Genomic DNA, 25,639 nt, shown 5'->3' with positions numbered 1-25,639 from the left:
CCTGCGTATTGATGTGGCAGTGAACACAGAAGCAGGACCACGAGATGCTTGTAGACAGGATGCAATGTAATCACTCTAAGAAATGATGGCAAGCAGGTTCAGCATTCTTCTAACTGAATGCAAAGATCAAAACCCCGGCTGTAGAAAGTGTTAGTTATCTAGTTAATTTATTTTCTATAGTCCTTCTTACAGTAGTTATATGCTAGTTACTTTGTAGTTGCCTTAGAGCAGGAATAGAAATTGTCTTGTTTGCTGCTGCTCTTGGTTGTTGTTACCTAGTCCTGTTCAACAACTTATCTAGGACTGAGCTTCTCAATGTGTCTTGATTAAAAAAAAACAAAAAAAAACAAAAAAAAACAAAAAAAACAAAAAAACAAAAAACATAACTCACACATGGTTTGTTAATTTAAAAATACAGAATTCTATCATAGCTGGGGTAATTCTAATTCACTAAATGCACTTCCTAAGCTTTCTAAGGTATTTACATGCAAATTGGTCCTGGTCTATACTTCCCAAAAGGCAGGTGTTTTATCTACAAGAGAAGTAAAAAAGACAAAACCTATTGAGTAATAGCTGCAGCTGTGGCATGTATCCAAGAGGACTGCCAACTACTAAAATCAGACATTTCAGGAAATTAATTGGAGTTTACAGGTATCTCTTTTAATCCTATCAGCAAAATTCAAGACAAATTACTCTGAAAAATCTCTCCATCATGTATGTGTATATGTATACATATACGTATATGTATATGTACATACATTCAGGTACAACAGATTCATATATATATATATATATATATATATATATATATATATATATACACACATACATACATATATAGGTGTAGGTGTATACGTATATATGTATATGTATATATACATAAATTTAGGTACAACAGATTCATACATATATATATTTACATATACATATACATTGGAATTTCAATAACAATGAACAAGGATGACCCCTTATTTGGGAAATCTTAAATCTTCCATATTGTTACATTTGAGTGACATTGTGCTGCTGTGAAATATGTAACAAAGCCATACAAAAAGTATGACCTGAGCAACATGGTTTAGGATGACTGTCTTTACAAATGCCACCAAACTGAGGTAGGAATTGAATTTTTTAAGGTTAATTTCCTCAGAGATTTTGCAATTTGGGAAGTCATAAAAATACTCCCCAAATCTGATTTTCTACCCTATCCCCAACTACCAAATTTTGTACAGAATTAAAAGAAATATGCCAGTCATCCGGAGGTTTAATAGTACTCCTCTTATTAGGTGTCAGTCCTGTCAAGGTATTTTCTCTGATCACTATCATGCTTCTCCGTATATTTTTTCCAGTATATATGTGGTCTTAGTGAGCTTAGTTAGGGGGACTAGGGTCTCAGAATGAACTAATGCCAAAGGCATTCAGAGCAAGTTGATTTCAGGTTTTTGTTTTAAGATTTCAAAGAAGAAATCCAGGTACAACACATTCTGGGTTTTAAAGAGAATTTTATTACAGATCCATAAATAGGCATGAGAGAGAGAGAGAGAGAGAGAGAGAGAGAGAGAGAGAGAGAGAGAGAGAGAGAGATTTCCATAGTATAAGTACGCAGGGATGTTTTAAAGGACATACAACCGACGCTGAAGCATATATTCTGAGGGTAGAGTTTTGTCCTTTTGAAGTCAAAAGATCACCCATCAGACACATAAGTGTTTGGTGTCCTCAAACATCTCAGGTGACTCTAGAACCTCTCCCAGTGTTGCTGTTAGTACTAACCCTCACTCACATGAAAGCTCAATTATTCTAAAATAGGCAGTCTTGAAACAGTTATCTGATGTTATGTAGTGATTGTAGATTGAACCCTTACTTAATCTCGAGGCTGTCCATGTGATTGAAAGTTATATATCCATTCTCAACCAAGAGATGAAACAATAAAGTCTTCACCAGTTCTAAATGGCCATGCTATTTCTAAGACTCTAGGAATCTGGAGAGAAGCTTTCGTGATAAAACTTATCAGGATTGAGAAAAATTTTCCTTAGATTGTAGTCAGTTTGCCCACTTTTAGAACTTTTTCCTTAGAATTCAGTTTGTAGTCAGTTTGTGAATTTTTGATGTTTAGAGACACTTGGCCAACTATTAAAATAGATTTATTTCCCAGTTTCACAATTTTGCTGTTATAAGTGAATTGCATATTTATGTGCAAAGTTATTTGTGTAAAGTCATTGTCAAAACAAACATATTATCTTCCTATCTCAGTAGAAGCAATGGCAGTTTCACCTGTGTAGGACAATAGACAAAAATTATAAGAAATTTGCTGAAAACGTTTAGGTGAATTTCTAAATCAAAACTTGTTTTCCATTCTCAAACAGTTACTAATCCATTTACAAGCTACCTTTATAGTCTTTCAATCTTACACCCTGGCTATTATGACGCTCCAATTCTCTCTGCTTGCCAACAGCCTCTGTTTTTATTAAAACTCATCAAAGCATGCATAATGGAGTAGATAGAGAATTATGATTAAGGTCTTTCCAATATTTCTAGCCATATTTGTATAATATGACTAAGGTAATAGAATATCATTCCAGCTATTGACATCAAGGAAGAACTGTGTCCACAGTTTGACCTACATTGTTACCCTTATTTCCTGAAATTAGAGCAATGCCTGTGACTTACTCATTGCCAACATACCTATCTGTGTGTACAAGGACAATGAAAGTGACTGAGAACATAAGAAGTCTCTCATGCCATTTCTTTTTCCTTAGAATGTGTATACAGCATTGGATAAATGTATTAGAGATCAAAGTAAGTCATGGTATTTGTAATGTGATTTTGTGTACGTGCTGTCACTCAAGAACACACATTTCTGTGAAATCACAACACATGGAAATATATAGACACACACGTGAAAACACTCAGATATAAAAGACACATATAACACATATGTAGAGGCACACATAAATACATACAACAGAAAAAGTGTATAGCTCCCATTGTTCTACAAAAGACTGGCACAAGAATAAGATAGGCTAAGGTTTCAAATTTGTTTTTCTTAAATTATCAGTTGCTTAGTCATCATTGCAAAGGTACGGTTTTCAAGGTGCTGGAGAAACAGCACAATTGGTAAAGTACTTGTTTTGCAAGCATGAGCACCTATATTTGATCTCCAACACATTGGTAAAAGTCCAGCTCTTCTGGGACCTGGGAAGACAGGATCAGGTGATTCCCCAGGGCTTACTAACCAACCAGTTTAACTCAATCAGCAAGTTGAAGGGCAATCAGAGACTTGGTCTCAAGAAACAAGGTAGGCATTGTATGTCCTGAGGAACAATATTCGAGGTTATTTTCTGGCCTCCATACACATGTGCAAACATATGCACATGTGTACATATACACCTACACACCTAGTACTGTTGTCAAAAATTGCCACTTGCAATAAAGATTATATATTGACTATATACTAATATACTTATGAAGAGAAGCATTCATTATTGAAGGAGCTAGAATATTTTCCACAATAATTCTATTGAATAGTAAACAAGATAGTGATTGCAGCGATCTAGAATTGAAGCACTTGCTCTATGTGAAATGTTTTGTGTCACAGAAGACCTAGAACAAACTGTCTTATATTGTCTGTATTGATATGGCTTGGTCCATTGATCTGTCTGTCTGGAGTGATATCAATTTTTCATTACATCTATTTTACATGTTTGTATATATGACTGTGAAGGTGGAGAGGTCAAAGCACAAAGTTCAGGAGTTAATTTTTCCTTTCCCCATGTGCATCTCAAAATTAAACTTGAAAACAAGTGCTATTACCCAATGTGCCATCTCACTGGACCCTAGCAGTGAGTGCTATTTTAGTAAAATATTCAATAATGGTGGCTTAGAAGGAGAGTTGCTTAGAGAAATAATACAGATATCAATATGAGCTTCTCGGAAAGAGTAACTACTGAGTGTCTTGCCACTATCACATAGATTATTTTGGTAGCTATCGGGGTACATCTAGAAGGATTGTTAAGAGACTTTACCTCCTTTTCTCTCTTTTGATAAGTGTCATTTTAGAGTGGCTGTAGACATTTTTTGGGAGGAGATTATAATTGGAAAAGCTAATATCAGGAGCTACTTTATAAAGTGTTTCTGGTGATAGACTTGGAAAATTGTAGCTTTTCTGCAGGAAGAAGGAATCACCTTCAATAGTTTTCATTGTACTGGAGTTCCGTCTTCTCGGAAGCAACAGCCAGACTCCAAGGCAAGGGGCTTTTTCCCTTCTAGTGAGTTTTTTACTTTTTCCTGACTTTCAGTCCTATATCACTTTCCTCACTATATCTTCCCTCCCTGAAAGCAGGACTAGTGTCTTCATGGGTAGTGAACTTAGCTCAGCCAGGGACAACATTCAAAGCTGGTTTACTGGTGGAGATTCATTCACGGGTCATGTATGGGTTGCAGTTCACTTGCAGTTTAATTGCTTGAAATAATGCTAGTGTTGTTTCTTTTTATATTATTCCACTATGTAGTGTGGCTTACATTTCAAAGGGACAATTTGATTTCTCTAATGTAATGTTTTCCAAAGAGCTCAAAAACAGCCACCAATGAGATGGGAAAAGCAGGTTTTTATGTGTCATGCTATTACCCAATATGTGGACCACATATGGCTTCATAAGATGGGACTCTCAGACTAATGCCTGCAGTGTATTGTATCTCCATGTGTATAAGCCTCTGCTTTGAATTGGTCTTTCTGGAATAGCAGCCCACAGCATAATCTCCAGTTAAATTGAGCCATTAAACAAAATTTCTAAGTCACAAAGCTATTGCATTTCCTGGAATTCAAGCACCATCACCTTCAAATTGCCAAGAATTTTAACCACCACTTAGAGAAATTCCTTTCACACATTGATGTAGCATGGTCTGTTAGTCCAACCACACTGGAGGAAAGGAATTAGGTGAGGAATCCTGAGATCGGGAGATTTTTAACCATTGGATTTGCAGTTCTTTCATGCTTCTCTGTATTAGCCCACAGATTTTTCAAATTCTTTATTAATCTCTCATTTATTAATCTATTTGTCAAAGCTCTTGTTTATTTGCCTCCTCATATTTTGATATGCTCAGTTATTTATGCATTATTCAATTATGTAGAAGTTAATTATGCAAATTGCATTTTAATGTTGACTGTGATTGGCACCAAAGTTCTCACAGTGAATCAACCCATTTTTGTTCTTAAGAAACTCATAAATAATAATAAATTGAATATTTAAATTAAATTAACTTTAAAAAATTGCTCTCTCTCTCTCTCTCTCTCTCTCTCTCTCTCTCTCTCTCTCTGTGTGTGTGTGTGTGTGTGTGTGTGTGTGTGTGTGTGTACCTCAGGTGGAGGCCAGAGGACATCCTTGAATGCTGTCCTTTCAGTGTCCTTCGTTTTTGACCAAAGAAGTCAATTTTCTCATTGGCCCAGTGATCACTAATTCAACCTAGAGTAACTTGATACAAGCTCCAGGGTTTGTCTTGCTTGTTTCAATGCAGCACCAGTGTCCTTGGACTTTTTTTTTTTACCAGTTCCTACTGATGAACTTTGTCATTATTTGTACTGACAAAGAAAACATTTTACCAACAGAGCTATCTCCCCAAACCTCAAATTATTTTGAGAATCTCTCAATAATTTATGTATATAGTATGTATTAATTCTTATTTACTTACTTCTCATTCATTTTTTATGTTTTTTTTTGTATACATCATTCCTTTAGTCAATTCACACAAATGATATTCTAATATTGACAATTTAAAGACCAAGATCACAAAACGAATAAATCTAGTCTTGTCTCCAAAATAATTTTTTTGGGGGGTTAAAACAGGTGCAGTACACAGATATTTTAGACTCAGTGTGAAAATAGCTATTGAGGGCATAGAACACAGGGAGAAGGAACTGAGGAAAGGTGTCCAAGTGGACCAAGAACCATGGTTATTTAATGTGTCTTTGAATAGCTACCCTTTGAGCTATATTTTGTGTATATGTGGGGAGGGTGGGGTTGTATATGCAATATATGTGTATATAGTGTATTCATACACATGTGTGTGAGCATGTGTCCCCATAAGTATACCCAGTGATCAGAAAAAAACAACAGCTATGAGAGGACCTCTCTTGAATTTGGAAATAAACTGGTGATTAGAAAGGCCCCATATCTCTCTTTGACTCAGTTGTTCACAATGCTGAGGTTTTAGGGAGTGGCAGTCATGTATGGCTTTTTATGTGGGTAGTGGAGATTTAAAGTCAGGTCTTCAGCTTGGCCAACAGATACTGTTTATCCACTGAGTCATGTACCCAGCCCCTAAGATGACCTTGAAATAGAAACAGCTGCTATTACAAAGCAGCTAGTAGCCTGATGTAACATGTTCTGCACTTTACAGTACAGATGGCACTGTTACCCATCACCTGTGTGAAGAATATGCATTATCTCTCTTTTAATGGGGAAGATAATCTCATGTGCTAAACATCTTGCCTCTAGTTGAATCTACCACTGAAATTGTCGGGTTCAGTGACTGTGATGCCTAAGAAGTGCTCAGTTTGACAGTGAGGCTGACATACAGAACGGTCCTGTTCCCTAATGTAAAATTCAGCTGTTCTGTTCCTTTCATGGGTCACCAGACCCTACAAAAGGAATGCATAGAGGAGAATTCTCCAGTTCCCACTGTACATTCCTCACCACCACTTTCCTCTTCTGAAAGATAGATATGGTCATATCTCCTTCCAGGATTCCTGGGGAGTGAAGGAAAAGAATACAAAGCCCATGTTCTCAATGTTCAATTATCTATAAAGCATGAGCTGAGAGGAGAGTTGAAAATGTGATTTCCTAGTTCTGTTTTTGTTGTTGTTTATTCATTAAATGTGAACATGAGTCAGAGACACTATGTTCAGCATGCTATAATGGTTAATATTGATTGGCAACTTGTCAAATCTAGAGTCATCTAGGAGACACAGACCTGCGCATGTCTCTGTAAGGGTTTCTATGTTGCATTAACAAAGGTAGGTAGACCCATCCTAAAATATAGGAACTATTTGATCAGCTGTGGTCCTGGAAGAATACAAAGAAGGAAAAGGATGGAGAATCAATCTGCATTCATCTCTTTCTGCTTATTAACATAGGCATAAGGTGATCAGCTATGTTGATCTTGTGTTGTCATGAATTTCCTGCCATGACAGACTGCACCCTTGAGCTCTGAATCAAAATAAATCTTTCCTTCTTTAAGTTGCTTTTGATATTTTTTTTTCTATAAAAATTGAAGAGAGTGTATATTTCTGCAACTCAATCTCCCTACTATTGAGCACTTATTAAGACCCTACTTTATTCATCCTTCCACAGCTAAGCAGACATTTCTTAAGCCTTTAGCACAAGGATGTCATGGCTGGACTTCTATATAGTATGTTTCTGTACAGATAAGTGGAGTGCCCTTGGTTCTAGGGGACAGGAGAAACCAACATAGATAAATTAACTTCCTTTCTGCCTTGGATCTTATTAACTGCTACTAACCATGCACAAAGAGCCATGTGTAGCACAAGAATAAAGTCATCCAGCTCTTAAAGCAATTTTATTCATTCTTATATTTACTTCATATATTTATAAAGATTATTTATATTGATGTGTTTTAGCTATCATATCATGCCAATGTACTTAATACCTATGATATTCAACTTCCTCATGGGTACAAATGACAGCTATTTACTTCATTGGTTATGTGCACAAGTTAAATAAAATTAAATGAGGGGATAGATCAGGTGCCTCTAGATGAGCATCTGACATTCTCCAAATATCCCTGCACTAGTGTCACAGGAGTAGGAGTATTAAAGTACAAAATGAAAGCAGACATGGGCCTATTTGAGAAAAGCTCCATGGGGATATCATCCTCCAACTTGTCATCCACTTGCCAATGACTGTTTAGATACCATAGATGCCGTAAAACAAAACAAAACAAAACAAAACAAAACAAAACAAAACAAAACAAAACAAAACAAAACACACACACACACACAAAAACAAAAAACATGCAATAAGCAACTATCCTATTTGGGATCACTAACATCTGCTTTTAAGACCCAATCAGTTGTGAAATGTGAACTCAGGCACAATAAGTTCATGGACAACTGCCTGATGTACCATGGAAATATGGTACCTAAGGATGTGACTACCAGAATTCCTGCCACTAAGATGGTATGTCATCTAACTATGAGTCAAGGGACTCATAGTGTTTACTGCACAATGATGGCTATATTAATCATCATCTTGTCATGACTTAAATCTTGGGGACAAGTCTCTGGTAATTTCTGTGAAGAACATTCCAGATTAGATTGAATTGTGTGAGAAAACCCACCCTTAATTATGAGTGCCACCATACCCTGACCTAGGGGCTTGGGCTGAATACTAAGAATCAAGGGAACTGAGGATCAATGTCACTCTCCTTCTTCCTAACTGTGGACACAATGGGACCAGCTGCTCCAAGCTCATGCCTTCATAACTTCCATGTGGATACCAGGATGGCATGCACTTGGCTAAGGTTCATTGTGCCATGTGTATGCCCAGCTATACAACCACCATTGCTATTGGCCCACATGGACCACAATTTGACCTAAAATACTCCAAAGTCTTTGCTGTTTTGGTTTGTGGGTTACAGTGTATGATCTGGTGATATCTCTGAGACCAGGGGTTTGTAATTGCCCTGGAAAAGAATTACACAGAAGTGGTCATCAATGCCTGTTAGGACAATGATGAGGGAGAACACACAGATGCTTGGAGTCTTAGCACTATGCTGACTGCCACATCCTTTCTAAAAAGGTCTTTCAAAATTTAAAAAAAAAAATGGATGACTGGTGTTTCTGAACAAATAAAAAAGAACAGCTCTAGAGGAAGTAGGGTCATAGACTTCTTGTCTGAAGGCTGTTGGTTTGTCCAGGGATTCTCACATGATGATAGAATTTAACTGTATAAACATAGTTTTGTGTTCAAAAGAAAGAAGTAACAAAGCCACGGTTAAAAGTATCTCCCAGAATGCTTACTTATTCTTGTTCACTTGTGCTCTAAATGCTAGATTCGAGGGAGAAATGAGGAATCAAAGTCACTTTGATTCCTCCTCATTCCTCCAGCCATCTCAAGGAATGAAGGAGCCAAGTATTACTGGCAGCTTGTGATTTAGGTTCAGTGAAGGGAGAAGCAGAAAAAACCTTCACCTTGGATCATTTTTCCCATTGCACTCTCCTTTTATGGGCTATCTTTGTTTTCTGTTATTGCCACAAAATACCTGAGCCCAAATACTTCTAAAGTAACAAAGTTTATTTAGGTCACTGGTTTTGTTGCTATTTGTATTCTTGTTACATCAAAATTTGGCAGGTGTCAGCAAACTGTGTCTGTAAAAGTTAGCACATATTTATAATAGCCAGAAGCTGGAAAGAACCCAGATGTCCCTCAACAGAGGAATGGATACAGAAATTATGGTACATTTACACAATGGAGTACTACTCAGCTATTAAAAAGAATGAATTTATGAAATTCCTAGCCAAATGGATGGACCTGGAGGGCATCATCTTGAGTGAAGTAACACAATCACAAAAGAACTCACACAATATGTATTCATTGATAAGTGGATATTAGCCCAAAACTTAGGATACCCAAGATATAAGATACAATTTGATAAACGCATGAAACTCAAGAAGAATGAAGACCAAAGTGTGGACACTGTGCACCTTCTTAGAATTGGGAACAAAACACCCAGGGAAGGAGTTACAGAGACAAAGTTCGTAGCTGTGATGAAAGGATGGACCATTTAGAGACTGCTGTATCCAGGGATCCGTCCCATAATCAGCTTCTAAACGCTGACACCATTGCATACACTAGCAAGATTTTGCTGAAAGGACCCAAATATAGCTGTCTCTTGTGAGATGATGCCGGGGCCCAGCAAACACAGGAGTGGATGTTCACAGTCAGCTATTGGATGTATCACAGGGCTCCCAATGGAGAAGCTAGAGAAAGTACCCAAGGAGCTAAAGGGATCTGCAACCCTATTGTTGGAACAACATAATGTACTAACCAGAACCCTGGAGCTCTTGTCTCTAGCTGCATATGTATCGAAAGATGGCCTAGTCGGCCATCAATGGAAAGAGAGGCCCATTGGACTTGCAAACTTCATATGCCCCAATATAGGGGAATGCCAGGGCCAAAAGAATGGGAATGGGTGGGTAGGGAAGTGGGGGGCGCTATGGGGGACTTTTGGGATAGTATTGGAAATGTAATTGAGGAAAATATGTAATAAAAAAAATAAATTAAAAAAAAAACTTCTCAAAAAAAAAAAAAAGTTAGCACATAGCATGCAATACAGCAAGGATGTGTGTCAATGATGCCAATTTTACTTTATGGCTTCCTGTATTCATTTCAGTCCACTGAGAGGGTGATCTCTTTCCTATGGGAAATTACTATTACCCTACCTCAAACCTAATCATGTGTCTTTGATTCAGAATCTCCTAAAACATCATTCTACTCTTGCTATATTACAGTAAGAAAATGAGTCTGCAGTACATGAATCTTATGGGGACAAATTATATCCAATTCCAAGCATAACTTCTTGCCATAGAAGCTTCAGCCCAATATATATATATATATATATATATATATATATATATATATATATATATATATATATACTTAGTGCTGTTTGAGGAGTATCTGGAACTTTAAGAAGTAAAATATGTGGAAATGATTACCAGGGAGAAGATCTTAGAGGTTGTAGTCTAGCCACCTTCTAGCTTTTTCTTTCTGTTTGTTGACTACTGTTCTTGCATAGCCAGCTGCCTCATACTCCCATTTCCATGGCTTCTCTATGATCCTGGATCAAAAGCATGAGCCAAAATAAGCTCCCCCTCCCTCAGATTGCTTCATTCAGGTCTTTTATTCCAGAGACAAGAAAATGAATTCATACTCAGTCAATAGAGGCATGTCTAAGTTTTGTGCCACTCTCATGCCTCTTGTGCTTTATACTACTTTGATATCAAGAATTTCCTTCAGGCCTATATTTATCTCAAACACTCTCCTATGAAGTGCTATGATCAGGACTATATTGATGGCCTTTTGTTCACATCATATAGCTAAGAAACTCCTACTGAATCCAAGTGAATGTTTCAGACTGTGGCTTGATTTGAATCTAACCTGACATTTCTTAGTTTTATCATATTGTTTAACTTATGTGATTTCATTTTCCTCTTCCTCAGTGTCTTTGTCTGTTAGTAATAATAAAACTTGTTTTCCAGTTTATTGTGACGATTATATGGCATAGTCATTGTAAACCCCAAGAAAAATATCTGGGACTATATATCCAATATGTAGCATCTGTTCTTTTCATATTTTTGTTCAAACTTTAAGCAGTGTTCATGTTTTGGATTTGATTTTCAAGACTGGTTGTTTGTTTTCAGTCTAAAAAATTATCACCTCCTAAACTTCTCCTTTTCTTATATTCTCTCTCTCTCTCTCTCTCTCTCTCTCTCTCTCTCTCTCTCTCTGTCTGTCTGTCTCTGTCTCTCTCCCTCTCCCTCTCCCTCTCTCTCATGTGTGTATGTATGTATGTATGTATGTATGTATGTATGTATGTATATATGGGTTTGTCTGTTTCTGTCTCTCTTTCTGTTTGTTTGTCTTTCTTTCTCTCTGTGTCCTATTCTGTGTGTATATTCTGTGGTGTAATATGAATATGTGTATGATATGTGGGTAGTAAGTGTTTGCAGCTATATTGCACAAGCATTTGTTCATGTGGCTATGCATGCATTTGTAGGTGCGTGGACATGTGTGCATAAACACACACAAGCTGTAAGTCAACATTAAATGCTGTCCTGGAACACTCCATCTTTGATTTTGAGACAGACAGCTAACTGAACCTAAAGCTGATCACTTCCCCTTGGTTGGCTCTCCATGGAGCTCCATGAGCTGCAGAGCTCTGTCTGCCTCCACACTAACGATTCTGGGACTAAGCCTATGCAGCTAACAATTTACTGAAGGAGCAATCTCTGCAGACCCTTTTTGTTTTATTTTCTGGTATCTAAATTCTCTTTATTATGCCAGCCTGGTCTACAGAGTGAGTTCCAGAACAGCCAGGGCTACACAGAGAAACCCTGTCTCGAAAAAGAAAAAACAAAAAATCAAAAAACCAAAAAAAAGGGGGGGTAGGGGAGGGGATACTGGCCTGGAATACAAGTACAGAGTCTTTTATACTGGTGTCACAGACCCAATAAAAGTGAAGAGGAGAAAATTAAGTAGTTGTGCTTCCTTATGTACTACTTCCAAGCTGCACTACTATACACAGACCTTCCCACTGTAAGTGACAGACAGGTCTGGACCTAAGAACCAAAATTACTCTTTCTCTCTTATGTATCCTCCTAAATATGTGCTTATGTTATGACTTGTAACAGTAGCAAAAGTACAGTTATGAAGTAGCAATGAAAATAATTTTATGGTTGGGGGTCACCACAACATGAAGAATTATCTTAAACAGTCCCAGTATTAGGAAGGTTGAGAACCACTGCTCTAGGGGCAGGACTGAGGTGGGTGGGGTGCTTTGCTCTCTCCACTCTTTTTTTTTAATTAGATATTTCCTTTATATACATTTCAAATGCTATCCCAAAAGTTCCCTATATCCTCCCCCTGAATGTTTTAATGTTAAAAATTCTGGACTTGTAACAGCAACAGTCAGGGGACGTATTCAATTTTTATTCCATCACCTTGAAGCACCATCACAGACCCAGAAGTATATATCTTAGTAATCTCTTAGGTGCTTCTTAATCTGAGAAAAGTACAAAATTAAAACACACCATGGCTGATCAGAGAAAGCTCACTCTCCTATTGCCTTCAATCCAGTCTACTGATCTCATCTCTATATCCATTTATTCTAATGTTGTGTGTTTATTTTCACACTTATTGAAGCACAATAAGTAGCATTCTTTATCTGCACCAATACCATTACTCCATTCACAGTATATAATAGAAATCAATTTAGATGAGTTTAAATGCCACATAAATTATTAACTGTGGCTTCATCACATCTCATTCATGTGAGCTAAGTACACTTTATTCATTCAGGTATCTACTTACTGATGGACATTTATCTTTTGCCACTGGATCATTATTTGCACTAGGTAACCACATATAAGCAAACATCTCTTTAAAAGCAAATGTCACATTATAACTGATTTCAAGATCTATTACTGAAATCAGCAAAATTCAGAGAATGGTATTGACCTCTCAGCTCTGTGTCTATCTCCTTTGAGAGGGTGATGATGGTTAGTGCTAGCTGTCATCTTGACAGGAACTAGAATCACCTATGAGTCAAGCCTCCAGGCAGAACAGTGAAGGCTTGGTTAGCTTAGGTTAGTGTCTGTGTCTGGCTATGGAGGATTTTCTTGATTCTATTAATGAGGTAAGAAGACAAAGTTTGGAGCTGTGTCAAAAGGATGGACCATTTAGAGCCTGCCATATCCAGGGTTCCATCCCATAATCAGCTTCCAAAAGCTGACACCATTGCATACACTAGCAAGATTTTGCTGAAAGGACCCAGATATAGCTGTCTCTTGTGAGACTATGCCGGGGCCTGGCAAACACAGAAGTGGATGCTCACAGTCAGCAAGTGGATGGACCACACGGCCCCCAATGGAGGAGCTAGAGAAAGTACCCAAGGAGCTAAAGGGATCTGCAACCCTATAGGTAGAACAACATTATGAACTAACCAGTACCCTGGAGCTCTTGACTCTAGCTGCATATGTATCAAAAGATGGCCTAGTCAGCCATCACTGGAAAGAGAGGCCCATTGGACTTGTAAACTTTATATGCCCCAGTACAGGGGAATGCCAGGGCCAAAAAGTGGGAGTGGGTGGGGGTATGGGGGACTTTTGGGATAGCATTGGAAATGTAAATGAGGAAAATACCTAATAAAAAGTATTTAAAAAAAAAAGAACGCTCATCTCCTGTTGGTGACAGCATCCCCTGGGCTTGGATACTGGGTTGTATAAAAAGGCCAAAGGAGCCAAACAAAAGCCGTAATCAGTCTCTTCTTCCTGCTTGTGGATACAATGTGATCAGATACTTCACTCTCCTCCTACCATGGTTTCCCACATTGCTCTATTTTCACCTTGAACTGTGATTCAAAATAAACTCTTCATTCCTTAATTCACTTTTGTCAGGTTAATTTTTTCACAGCAAATGAGAAATTACAAGACAGAAAGGTGTTAGTCAGAGGTTTATGAGAGACACTCTTTCTCTTTGTAGCCTATGTAGCTTTTCAGAAAGTTCCAGGGACCAGTTCCAGCAGTGGTGGCTCTCTCTGGAAGTTATGAGAGGGAGAAAACATTAATAAGGAGCCAAAACATGGTTGTGTGAGAATAAAGGTTGCTTTTTATAAAATGACCTTTACCCGTCTTGTCTGTAAATTACTCTGAGGCTAGAAGCTGCAAGCCTCTGGTGATTAACACTCTACACCCTGTCCTTAATCAATGGGTGATTAGGTAAAGATGTTCTTTGCTATTGTTTCTGCAGATTCTCCTCAATCCCTAGCTCCTGGCTGCTAGAGTTTGCTGCAGAAGCTAACAAACCCTTTGAAAAGAGATTCTAATCTGTAATCTGTCTGCCTGGCTCTCAGTTCTTATATTTTTTCCCTCAGGATACATGATCACATGGTAACCCAAAAGTTGACAACCAGTTCAAACTTAAAATCAAATCATAAATTGAGTAAGAAAAAACAACAGCGAGGTTTGCATGTGTTTCCATTAAGATTAGTTATCTAACTAAACATTCATTATCTGTCACTAGCTCCAGAGGTTAAATAAAAGTTTAAAACTCTAATTCTAAGTCAACACATTTCTGTCAAAATCACGTCATCTGCCTTGAAGTTTTGTATAGATAAACTCAGTCAATCTTTTCTTTTGTCTTTGCACCTACAATAAACTGTTCATTCCCCCGAGTTATCAGATAATGATTTTGTAACCTAGAGGAATATTTTCCTTAATCACAAATCTGTTGCATGTCTGCTTTCTAATTTATTGCATTTACCTGTTGACACATGGCGGGGGGGGGTTATAGGGTCTTGATTTCATTCCTTTCTATATAAAGAGTTCAATAATTACTAGTATAAACTTAGGATTTTTATAGAATCATTATTAGGAATTAAGAAATCATTTATTTGTTTCATTATTTTCTACATAGCATTGCTACAAAAGAGTATATATTCATTCATTTACAGAAAATATGCCTAATATGGTGGGCTAATACAGGAATTTTTGTATTAATTTAATAATGACAGGAAATAAATATCAATAACAAGAATCAATCCTGAGATGAAGTTTCTCAGGCTTTGCTTCCAAGCACTCATCTATCCCAGACCATGTAAAAATTATAGACCATCTTAGAAAAATAATTTGTTAACCTTGGCATTTACTAGATGACTTCTGAAAAGAAAGAATGTGTAAAGACATTTTTTAAAATTTTAGTTAGTATGAATAAGACCTGACACATTACCAAAACTCCCCACATACGGCATGTAACAGAGACAATGCCATTTATGTTGTTACAGGCTTGGGGTATGAGTGGTAACTGAAATGTGGATTAATTCTACTGTCTCTAGGTTTTCTTTTGTAAGTTTTTGAAGAATCAGAGGATACACACACTAGGTAGATAGTCTTACAATTTAGGAAGAGGTGTCTTCAGGATGGGAGATGGAATAGAGGATGAGAAGCTTGGCATGTAGATGTGAGGATCAGAGTTTAGATTTCCAGAATCTACATGAAAAAGTTCAGTAGTTTTGGCCAAAAATCTGTAATTCCAGTATTCAGAAGTCAAATATGTATGGACACAAAAAATATATATTAGGTAGAGTAGTCTATCTGGGGAATTCCAAGTCCAGTGAGAGACCTTACTGTAGTAAATAGAGAGGAGAAAACAAAAGGATACCAGCTATAAATAACCAGGTGCACTCAGACACACATGTACACACATATTTCAAGAGGGAAAGAAAATTAACACTTGTAAAACCACTGCCAGAACCACCTACAGCATCCTTGTTCTCTTCTCAGAATATATAATTCATAATCTGACTACAAAATATTCCTCTATCTGCATGCCACAAAGATAAACCAGTGAATATCCATGGAAAAAAATGGCTGGTCTTGGACCCAAATCCTCCATTTTGCTGTGGACCCTAGATAGGGTCTCATGCATTCAGAGTAGCCTTGGAATCACTGTATAGCCAAGGATGATTGTTAAGTCCTGATTCTTCTGATGCCCTATTCAAAGTGCAAACAGGGATGTACCACTATATCCAATTTATGTGGGGCTGTAGATCAAAACTAGGTCTTCGTTCATGCCAAGTGGGCATTTCACCACCTAAGGTAAACTCCGTCACAGAGCTATATACACTCATAAGCTCAGGGACCACAGTATTCATTACATGGTGGCCCTCATGGTGTCCTGGTATATGCCACTAAAAGAGAGTCCTGGATATCCTAGACACATAACATTTCTTTTATCACCCAGCCAGCCTACAAAATATGATTCAGTATATGTGGAATCTAATCATATAACTTGTTAGACCATAAAACAGATTTCCTGGGCCAAGTTGATCGTGCCATTTACTTTAAAGCAAGGAAGACAGAACATAACTCTTCAAAAAGCTCCCTAAAATGTAAAGGCTAGGGTGAACTGAGAGGATCAATCACAGTCAAGTAGGCTGTCTGGGTGTCATGAATGTAGCTAGCACAGGCAGGTGAAAGAGTGATGATAGATGTGATACTGTGTAAATCACAACTAATGCAAGGCGTGCAGTTGTCTAGAACTGGTAATGCATCCTCTCACAAACAGAGAAGCTCTGTTATAAAAGCATTTGACTGTAGTAGGTACAATAGACAGGAAGGAATTCCTCCCTAAACAGCTGGGCTGCCACTCCTGGGAGAAATTACAGCTCCTGGCTGGACTCATGGCTTTAAAGGAGGTAGAAACTGCTTTACACCCAACTTCCATCCTTCTTTCCATTATAAAGGAGGGAAGGAAAGGTGGTCCGACATGTTCCTGAACATGTTTATAACATGAAAATGATCTGGATTTAACTGTATAATCTGTTCTAGCAATTCCTCATTCATCTTTGATTTTGTTAATTTGGATTTTCTTCCTCTGTGTTATTTTTCTATTTTATTTTATTTTTATTTTTTATTAGGTATTTTCCTCATTACATTTCCAATGCTATCCCAAAAGTTTACCATACCCTCCCACCCACTCCCCTACCCACCCACTCCCACTTTTTGGCCCTGGCGTTCCCCTGTACTGGGGCATATAAAGTTTGCGTGTCCAATGGGCCTCTCTTTCCAGTGATGGCCAAACTAGTCCATGTTTTGATACATATGCAGCTAGAGTCAAGATCTGCGGGGTACTGGTTGGTTCATAATGTTGTTCTACCTATAGGGTTGCAGACCCCTTTAGCTCCTTGGACTTTCTTCTAACTTCTACTCTTCATTGTTATCTGTGCAGAAGACAAGATCTGGATGACAGTTCAGCACAACAACACAGGGCTGACTTGGGTACAGGGTTCTAACCCTGAGAAGCCCTATGCCATGACCTTAAACTATGGTGGGAGTCTGGAGCAACTGGAGGCTCTGATTGATGGCTCAGAGCACTGTGAACAGGAAGTGACATACTACTGCAAGAGATCCCGCCTGCTTAACACACCAGGTAAAGTCGACCCTTCTTCATGGTATGTTGAAACCCATAAGCCAATATCCTGGCTATATTTTTCCTAATACAAGCTAGAGTCATTGGAGAAGTGGAAACTTTAATTTTAAAAAATGTCTTCAAATGATAAATTTCTTAGTAACTGATATGGGGTGCTCAGCCAATTATGTGTGGTACTACCACCACTAAGAAGGTAATCCTGAAGTATATATTAAAAAAAAAAAAACAAATAAACAAAAAAATTATCACCACTACCACCACCACCACCACCAACAACAACAACAACAACAAAACAAAACAATGATAAATAACATGAAAATAAATCTGAGAAAGCCTGGCGGAGCAAATCAATAAACAGTGTTCCTCCATGGCCTCTGCTTCAGTTCCTGAAGTCCTGCTCTAATTTCTCTGCATAATGGAATGCCATTTGCAAATAAGTTTTCCTTCCCATGTTTTGTTTAGTCATAGTATTTTATCACAGTAATAGAAAGTTTAACTAACACATTAAAAGAAAGGTGTATTTGATAAGAAATTGGCTAGAGTGTACTTGCTCAGTCTGTTTTTACAAGTGATATGAGTCAAAGAATGCCATGGGTCTTGACTTGGTATCCAGGCACTGTCTGTCAAATCTATAGTTGTCTCTTAGAAAGGCACCCTAACAATATATATTCTAAACAGTTTTGAAAATGAAGAAAAATTTTTAACAGAAATAGCATTTGTATATCCCGAGCTTTTGTCCCTGCCGGCAAGAACACACTCAGGACAACCGGAATCTTCTGCGGCAAAGCTTTATTGCTTACTTCTCAGGAAGATCCCGACCCCAGAAAATGGAGTCCCTTATATAGCACTCAGCCATGACATTTCAGCACCTGATGTGGCGTGACAGCTCTTGATTCGTTGCTCGCTCATCACACCACTATTACACCCCGAGAATGGGCAGTGACTAGGAGTGAGTTCACTCTCGCACTTGCGCACAAGGCTTGTTTACTAGCGCCATCTTATAATGGTGATTGCTCGCAGCACGCGCGGCTCTCCACAGCGATTGCTTGCTGCACGCTGCATGGCTTTCCACATCTCCCCCTTTTTATTTTATTAAATTGAGGCTGGACTAGGTCTGTGTAATTATGCCCATCCGCTGTGGCTCCTGTCTTAGGACGTTCCTCCAATGTCACAGCTTTTCCTGTCAGAGGGTAACCCTATCGCCACTGGGCCCCATGTCTTAGGATGATCTGTGCATGAGGAAAGTTGCCCGTCCCTGGATACCGCAGTGCTATGTGACAGTTACTATTAAATGACCTAGGGCAAACTCTACAAAAGAGGCCAGCCACCAATGTCAACTAATTTTTGAGCATAGATAGCCAGATTTTGGGGGAGGCGCCTTGCTCAATGGCAGCAAGTGCTTGAGCTATCACAACCTTGTCACGTGTTTGTTGGGTTCTGAGCTTGCAAACCAACCAGAGCATGAACACAAGTCCACAGCAGGTGGCAACACCAAATAAACCCACCCCCACCCATTCCTTAAAATAAGAAACTGCAGATGAAATCCAGGAGGAGAGTCCCTCTGTCAATGACAGGTCCACTCGCGTTGAGTTGATCTTTAAAACTGCCACCCTCAGGGCCTCAAGAGTCTCATCGAATCCCTCAGACCAATTTCCTGCAAGATACAAGGAAAGCTGTATAGACAGATTAGCTGCATAAGTAAAATTTTCATATTGGACACTGGTAATACACAGAGCTTCCAGTTTTCTTTCACAACCCAACTGGGCCATCTGGTATAGAACTCCTATCTGTTCTTCTGCCAAGTCAAGGCGCTGATTCAATATCATCAGCCCTCCCTTTAACTTGGTACTAGCAGAAGTTTGGACAGTGATGGCATCAGCCAGATCTGCTGAAAGCTGATTTAATTTTGTGCCTGATTGAACCGTACTAGCCATAGCATACCCTGCAGCTGTAGCAGCAGCTGCACTGGCTGAAATTGCTATGATCACGGCAGCAGTAATTCCAAAATCTCTTTTTTGTCGAAACAGAGATAAGGTGGAGGGTGTTTCCACCGGAACAGGGATCCAACGTGGGATCCGTGATACCATGGCACGGGTGTTCTTTGTTATGTCCCAACATTGAGAAATCCAACAAGAATCATTGGAACAGACTTCAAATGAATCATTTGAAAGAATAAACAAGAAAGGGGGGTAAACACAGACTGGGGTAGATGGATAATTAATCTGGTTTACCAAAGTTTTATTGAACCCAGTGATCTCTACACTGGTATTAGTATATCCATAAGAGTCCTGGGAGGCAGCATGTATTCCCCAATACTGAGCAAATCTTGAGATGCCAGTAAAAGAAGCCTTTCCAACTGCTCCTCCCTGGATAAAGATCAAAGGATTGAGTTCTGTACAACTGCCATTGACTCCACAAAGCACCCACTTGTGAAAGGGATGCATTCTAAAGTCCTGTATGAAAAGTCCCTCTTTCATAACAAATTCCTTCTCTGGATCATCTATCATGTTGGGAGAAAAGGAAAAGGTTTTACTCTGATCTGCCCAACGAGTGATGGAGGATTGACAATCAGACCAAGGCAGTATCAGCCCTTCATCTTCCAAGCTACAATGAGGGGATATTTTTGGTTGGTGGGGACGTTCTTTGTCTGAAAAGTTAGGTGGTAGAAATGTACCATTAACTCAAATTGCCTCCTGCCAAAAGGTCCGTTTTGTAAAGGTTATATCTGCATTGGAAGTATCTTGGGTTGTGCTTACCCAACCTCCTCGGTGCTCATTAAACTTCCCCAAAGCTCGAGCTGTGAGGTTGATACATTTTCCTGGTCCATTAATTTGAAAACATAAAGAACCCTGTTCTAATAAAGAGCGATTTTCCCCTAATGGTGCTCGGGTGGGATCATAGGGTAGATATGGCAAATCTAATGTTTTATTAGTAGTAAAGAATTTTGGAAAAACTATTGCATTATGGCGAACTGGCATTGGTTTAGGGAAAGTCGAGAGAATGGCCCATCTCTGTTCGCCCCTCATACTAGGAACCTGAGACAAGTTCAGCATTGTCAGGATCAGGAGCAGTCCTCGGGAGGTCTGCATCTTCTGCACCATCCTTGATGAATATCTTGCGGGTGAGTCGTTCCGGCAGCCAAAATGGGTTGTCTTCACTCTGTGGAAAAACACAAACAGCTCCCCTGGATCTTATCAAAATAGGATCCGGGCCTTTCCACAGACCAGTTAAGACATCCTTCCATTTGACCATTTCTTTTGGTCTATCAGGGTCTGAGCTATGTCGATCAGCCGCAGAGCGACCTTGCTCGTCAAGATTCAAAAAATTGAGTGTAAAGAGTGCCATAGATACAGCTACTCTTGGCACTGAGGGCAGAGTCTCATCAACTCCCCCTTTTTGTTTTATAAGATAAGACTTAAGTGTACAGTGTGCACGTTCCACAATGCCTTGTCCTTGAGGATTATAAGGAAGGCCAGTCAAGTGAGTGACATCCATTTGATGACAAAATTGCTGAAATTTAGTAGAGGTATATGCTGGCCCATTATCAGTTTTAAGAATTGTGGGCTTGCCCCAAGCACTCCATGCTTCTAAACAGTGCTGTATAACATTAGAGGCTTTCTCACCTGTTAAAGGTGTAGTAAACATAACACCGGAGCAGGTGTCAATGGAAACATGTAAATATTGATTTCTTCCAAAGGAGGAAATATGAGTGACATCCATTTGCCAGACCTGTAATGGTCTGATGCCTCGGGGGTTTACCCCTACATGAGGAGTAGGCAGAAATTGACAACAGTTTTGACATTGGGTGACAATGTCACGAGCTTCTTTCCTAGTTAAAGTGAAATGGAGGCGTAATGTTTCAGCCGTCACGTGGAAGCGTTTATGAAACTCCCTTGCAGCCTCTGACTGCGAGGACAGAGCAGCAGCCACGATTCTAGTAGCTTTGTCTGCCAAGTCATTTCCATGAGACATGGGGCCAGGAAGGCCAGAATGAGCCCTAACATGAGTAATATACACAAGATGTCTTCTATGTAACAAGGCTAACTGAATTTGCTGAAAAATGTGAGCAAGCTTGCTAGAGGGTCTAATTAAGCCAGCAACTTCAAGCATATTAACTGCATTGACCACATATGAAGAGTCAGATACAATATTGAGCGGTCCCGGAAAAGTTTCAAGGACTTCTAGAACTACCAAACACTCTACAACCTGGGGTGATGTCTCATTATATTGTTTAGATGTTACTTGGCCATTTACTACATATGCACCTATGCCAGATTTGGATCCATCTGTATACACTACTACCCCATCCGGAAGTGTTTGGCTGTTATTACTGGAAACACTATGGCTTGGCTTAAGGCAAATTGTAAAATTGGATGTTTTGGATAATGATTATCAATTTGTCCTGAATAAGAGGCAACCAAGACTGCCCAATCGTTAGTTGTTGCTGCCAGGGTTTGAACTTGAGCAGAAGTATAAGGTACGATTAGCATATGAGGTTCTTTCCCAAAATAAGTAATAGCTGCTTTTATCCCCCTAAGTGCAAGTTGAGCAATTGCATTAGGATACCACTCAATAATTTTTGCAGGGGAAGCATTAGGATGGACCCACAATAAGGGTCCTTTTTGCCATAAGACTGCTGTTGGTAACTGTGCAGTTTTTAATATGCACAATTCAAATGACTTTGACTCCTCAATGCGTTGTAATTGAGCATCTTGTAAGGCCTTTTCTATCGTTTGTAAAGCTTGACATGCAGCTGGGGTAAGTGCTCTGTGGGAGAAGATGTGGGTATCTCCCTCTAATATGTCAAATAAGGGCTTTAATTCTGCTGATGGAATTTTCAAAAATGGTCTTAGCCAATTAATATCTCCTAGCAATTTTTGGAAATCATTCAAGGTATGTAGTTGATCTTTGCGAATCTCTAATTTTTGAGGAACAATTTTGTCAGGATAAATGAGTGACCCTAGGAAGGCTCCCATTCGAGCAACTTGCACCTTTTCAGTGGCCACCTGCAATCCCCATTGCCCTAACGTGTTTATTAATATAGGGTATGCATCTTGCAATAATTGCATAATAATTTTATGGCAAATCAAAATGTCATCCATATAAATTATCACCTGTAATGATGGAAAATGCTCTCTAACTGACTTAAGTGCCAATTTCACATACAGTTGACACATGGTGGGACTATTCGCCATCCCCTGAGGTAGGACCTTCCATTGGTATCTTTGATCCGGCTCTAAATGATTAATGGCTGGGATGGTAAATGCAAATCTTTGCCTATCTTGAGGGCATAAAGGTATAGAGAAAAAGCAATCTTTAATATCTATAATTATAATTTCCCAATTTTTGGGTAAGGCAGAAAGCAATGGTAGCCCTCGCTGAACTGGTCCAAATAGACGCATTTGTGCATTAATAGCTCTAAGATCATGTAATAAGCGCCATTTGCCAGATTTTTTCTTAATTACGAAAATAGGTGTATTCCAGGGTGAGGTAGAGGGCTCTAAATGACCCAAGCGTAGCTGTTCAGAAATTAGTTTTGTAGCTGCTTCTAACTTTTCAGAGGAGAGAGGCCATTGAGGAATCCATACAACTTCCTCTGTAAGCCATGGTATGGGCATGGAGCCCTCAACGGCCCCTAGAAAAACCCCAAACCTTGTCTCCCATTATTACCTTTTTGAGGGATAGGTTCAAGTTTACCCTGCTCTCCTTTCCCTAATCCCCTTCCTTCTTTATAGCCCATTTTCTTCATTATTTGAACAGCTTGTGGCGAGTATTCATTAGTCAAGGTCAATCCTAGTGCCTGTAAGATGTCTCTCCCCCAGAGATTTACTGGGAGTGGTAAAACATAGGGAGTGAATCGTCCTGTTTGACCTTCAGGAGCTGTCCAGCTCAAAGAACGGGAACTAATAGTGGGACAGGACTGATAACCTAAACCTTGCAAAGAACGTGATGACTGAGTAACGGGCCAAGTTTTTGGCCACCATTGGGAAGAAAGGATACTTTTATCTGCTCCTGTGTCTAAAATCCCTTTAAATTGTTTTCCTTCTATAACTAATTCTAAGAATGGCCTGGAGTCAAGAGGCATCACTAAGTAAGCAGAATCATTTCCAGTAGAACCAATCCCTCTGGTAGCTCGAGGGACACCAGAGGAAGGAAAACAGCCATGTAGGCTTGGCAAAATTATTAACTGAGCTATTCTATCCCCTTGTGAAATAGAAAAGACACCCTGAGGACAGGAACAGAGAACTTGAAGTTCCCCTTCATAGTCTTGATCTACGACTCCAGGGAGAACAATAAGACCTTGTAAGGTAAGGGAGGCCCGGCCCAATATTAGGCCAACACTCCCGGATGGCAGAGGTCCTTTATAGTCAGTAGGAATAGGCTGTACCCCCATTTGGGGCATTAGCATGAATCGGGTGGTGGTACGGAGGTCCAACCCAGCTGATCCTTCTGTTGCCCTGCGGACTGTGGGGTCCACCTTTTGCCTGTCGAGGTCCCATATGTTTTTGGGCCCTGAGACCTGAGGGCCCTGTACTGGTTTTTTGGAATGGTCTCATTATCTATTGCTTGAGGGAATCCTGGCTGCAGGGGCCTGCCTCGAATGTCCCTGACTGAACGACAATCTCTAGCCCAATGATATCCTTTTCCACACTTAGTACACAGTCCTGGTGCTCTCCTTTTGACAAGGGCTCTACAGTCCTTTTTTAAGTGTCCCGGTTTGCCACAATTATAGCAGAGTTTGAGCTCAGCCATGTCAGGGCGTTTTTGCCCTTGTAGAATGGCAGCTGCTAAACCTGCATTAGTGAGTGGCCCTCCAAGTTCACGGCAAACCTTCAACCAGTCCTGCAGTCCCTTGCTCTTTCTAGGTGTAATAGCCGCCCTGCATTTCTCGGTAGCCTGTTCATAGATCAACTGTTCAATTAAAGGCATAGCTGTTTCTGGGTCCCCAAAAATTCTCCCTGCCACTTCTGTCATTCTAGCCACAAAATCTAAGAATGACTCCTGTGCACCCTGGGTGATCTTGGTCAAATGGCCACTTGCCTCTCCCTTCTTAGAGAGTGCCTTCCATGCCTTAACTGCAGCAGCTGATATCTGAGCATAAGCTCCCCAATGGTAATTTGTCTGGTTATTAGCGTGTTGTCCCTGACCTGTAAGCAACTCAAAAGTCCATGTTCCTTGGTCCCCTTCAACATTGGCATTGGCCCTTGCCTGTGCTTGGCAGGAGTCTTGCCACAAAGCTTTCCATTCTAAATACATTCCCATGTTAGGAGATGCGGCTTTTACTACGGTCATCCAATCGCCAGGGGTCATTGCCAGAGTCTCAAGCCTTTCGACTTGGGCTACAGTAAAGTTGGCATTGACTCCATAGTTACGAACTGACTCTGCTAATTCTTTAATCTGTATATACTCCACTGGGGCATGAACGCGTCCACCCTCTGCGCCTTCGAAGACTGGGAACGCTTGCTGCACTTTTCTCTGTTCCTCTTTTGAAATGAATGAGTCTGATTGATACCTCTGCACGTAGGGCGGAGGTGTACTAGGACCCAGAGGTTGCGGATCTGAAGATCGCATAGTGATTTGACATTTGTCTCTAGCTACTTTTGCTTTCTTTAGGTTATTCTGTGACTGATTAGCTCGTCTTTCATCTGGCTGGTATCTTTCTTCCTCTAAGTCTGTTTCCTCAGAGGAGCTAAGTTCCTTATCCAATTCTGAGGTACTGACAGCTAGTGCCTTAAACTCATCTAATGGTGGGTAGAGGCTCCTTTCCTTATGTGCCTCTCCAGTTCTTTCTCTCTTCTTCTCTCCCTTTCCATCCCTTTTTCTAATCTCTCCCAAGGCATTCTTTCCTTTATATCTCTTTTCCTCGGGCTCAAGGCCCGTGGAAAGGCCTAAATTCTTCGGTGCACCTTGTTTCATCC

The 25,639-nt window shown here is 39.5% G+C and overlaps 1 protein-coding gene across 2 annotated transcripts in view; it reads left to right on the top strand.

Annotated features, from left to right (window-relative positions):
* Positions 1–25,639, top strand: part of LOC110312287 (contactin-associated protein like 5-3) — a 604,300-nt gene that overhangs the window by 360,321 nt on the left and 218,340 nt on the right. For both annotated transcript variants that reach the window (XM_085832770.1, XM_085832768.1), the window contains exon 13: positions 17,520–17,720. In XM_085832770.1, the coding sequence (XP_085688896.1) occupies positions 17,520–17,720 (201 nt within the window). The remainder of the gene's footprint in view (positions 1–17,519; positions 17,721–25,639) is intronic.

This window comes from Mus caroli, unplaced genomic scaffold (genome assembly GCF_978045245.1).
Source record: "Mus caroli unplaced genomic scaffold, Mus_caroli_1 scaffold_18, whole genome shotgun sequence".
In the NCBI taxonomy this organism is placed as follows: Eukaryota; Metazoa; Chordata; class Mammalia; order Rodentia; family Muridae; genus Mus; species Mus caroli.
Note: the sequence above shows the minus strand (reverse complement) of the source record. Positions and strands in the feature narration are given on the sequence as shown.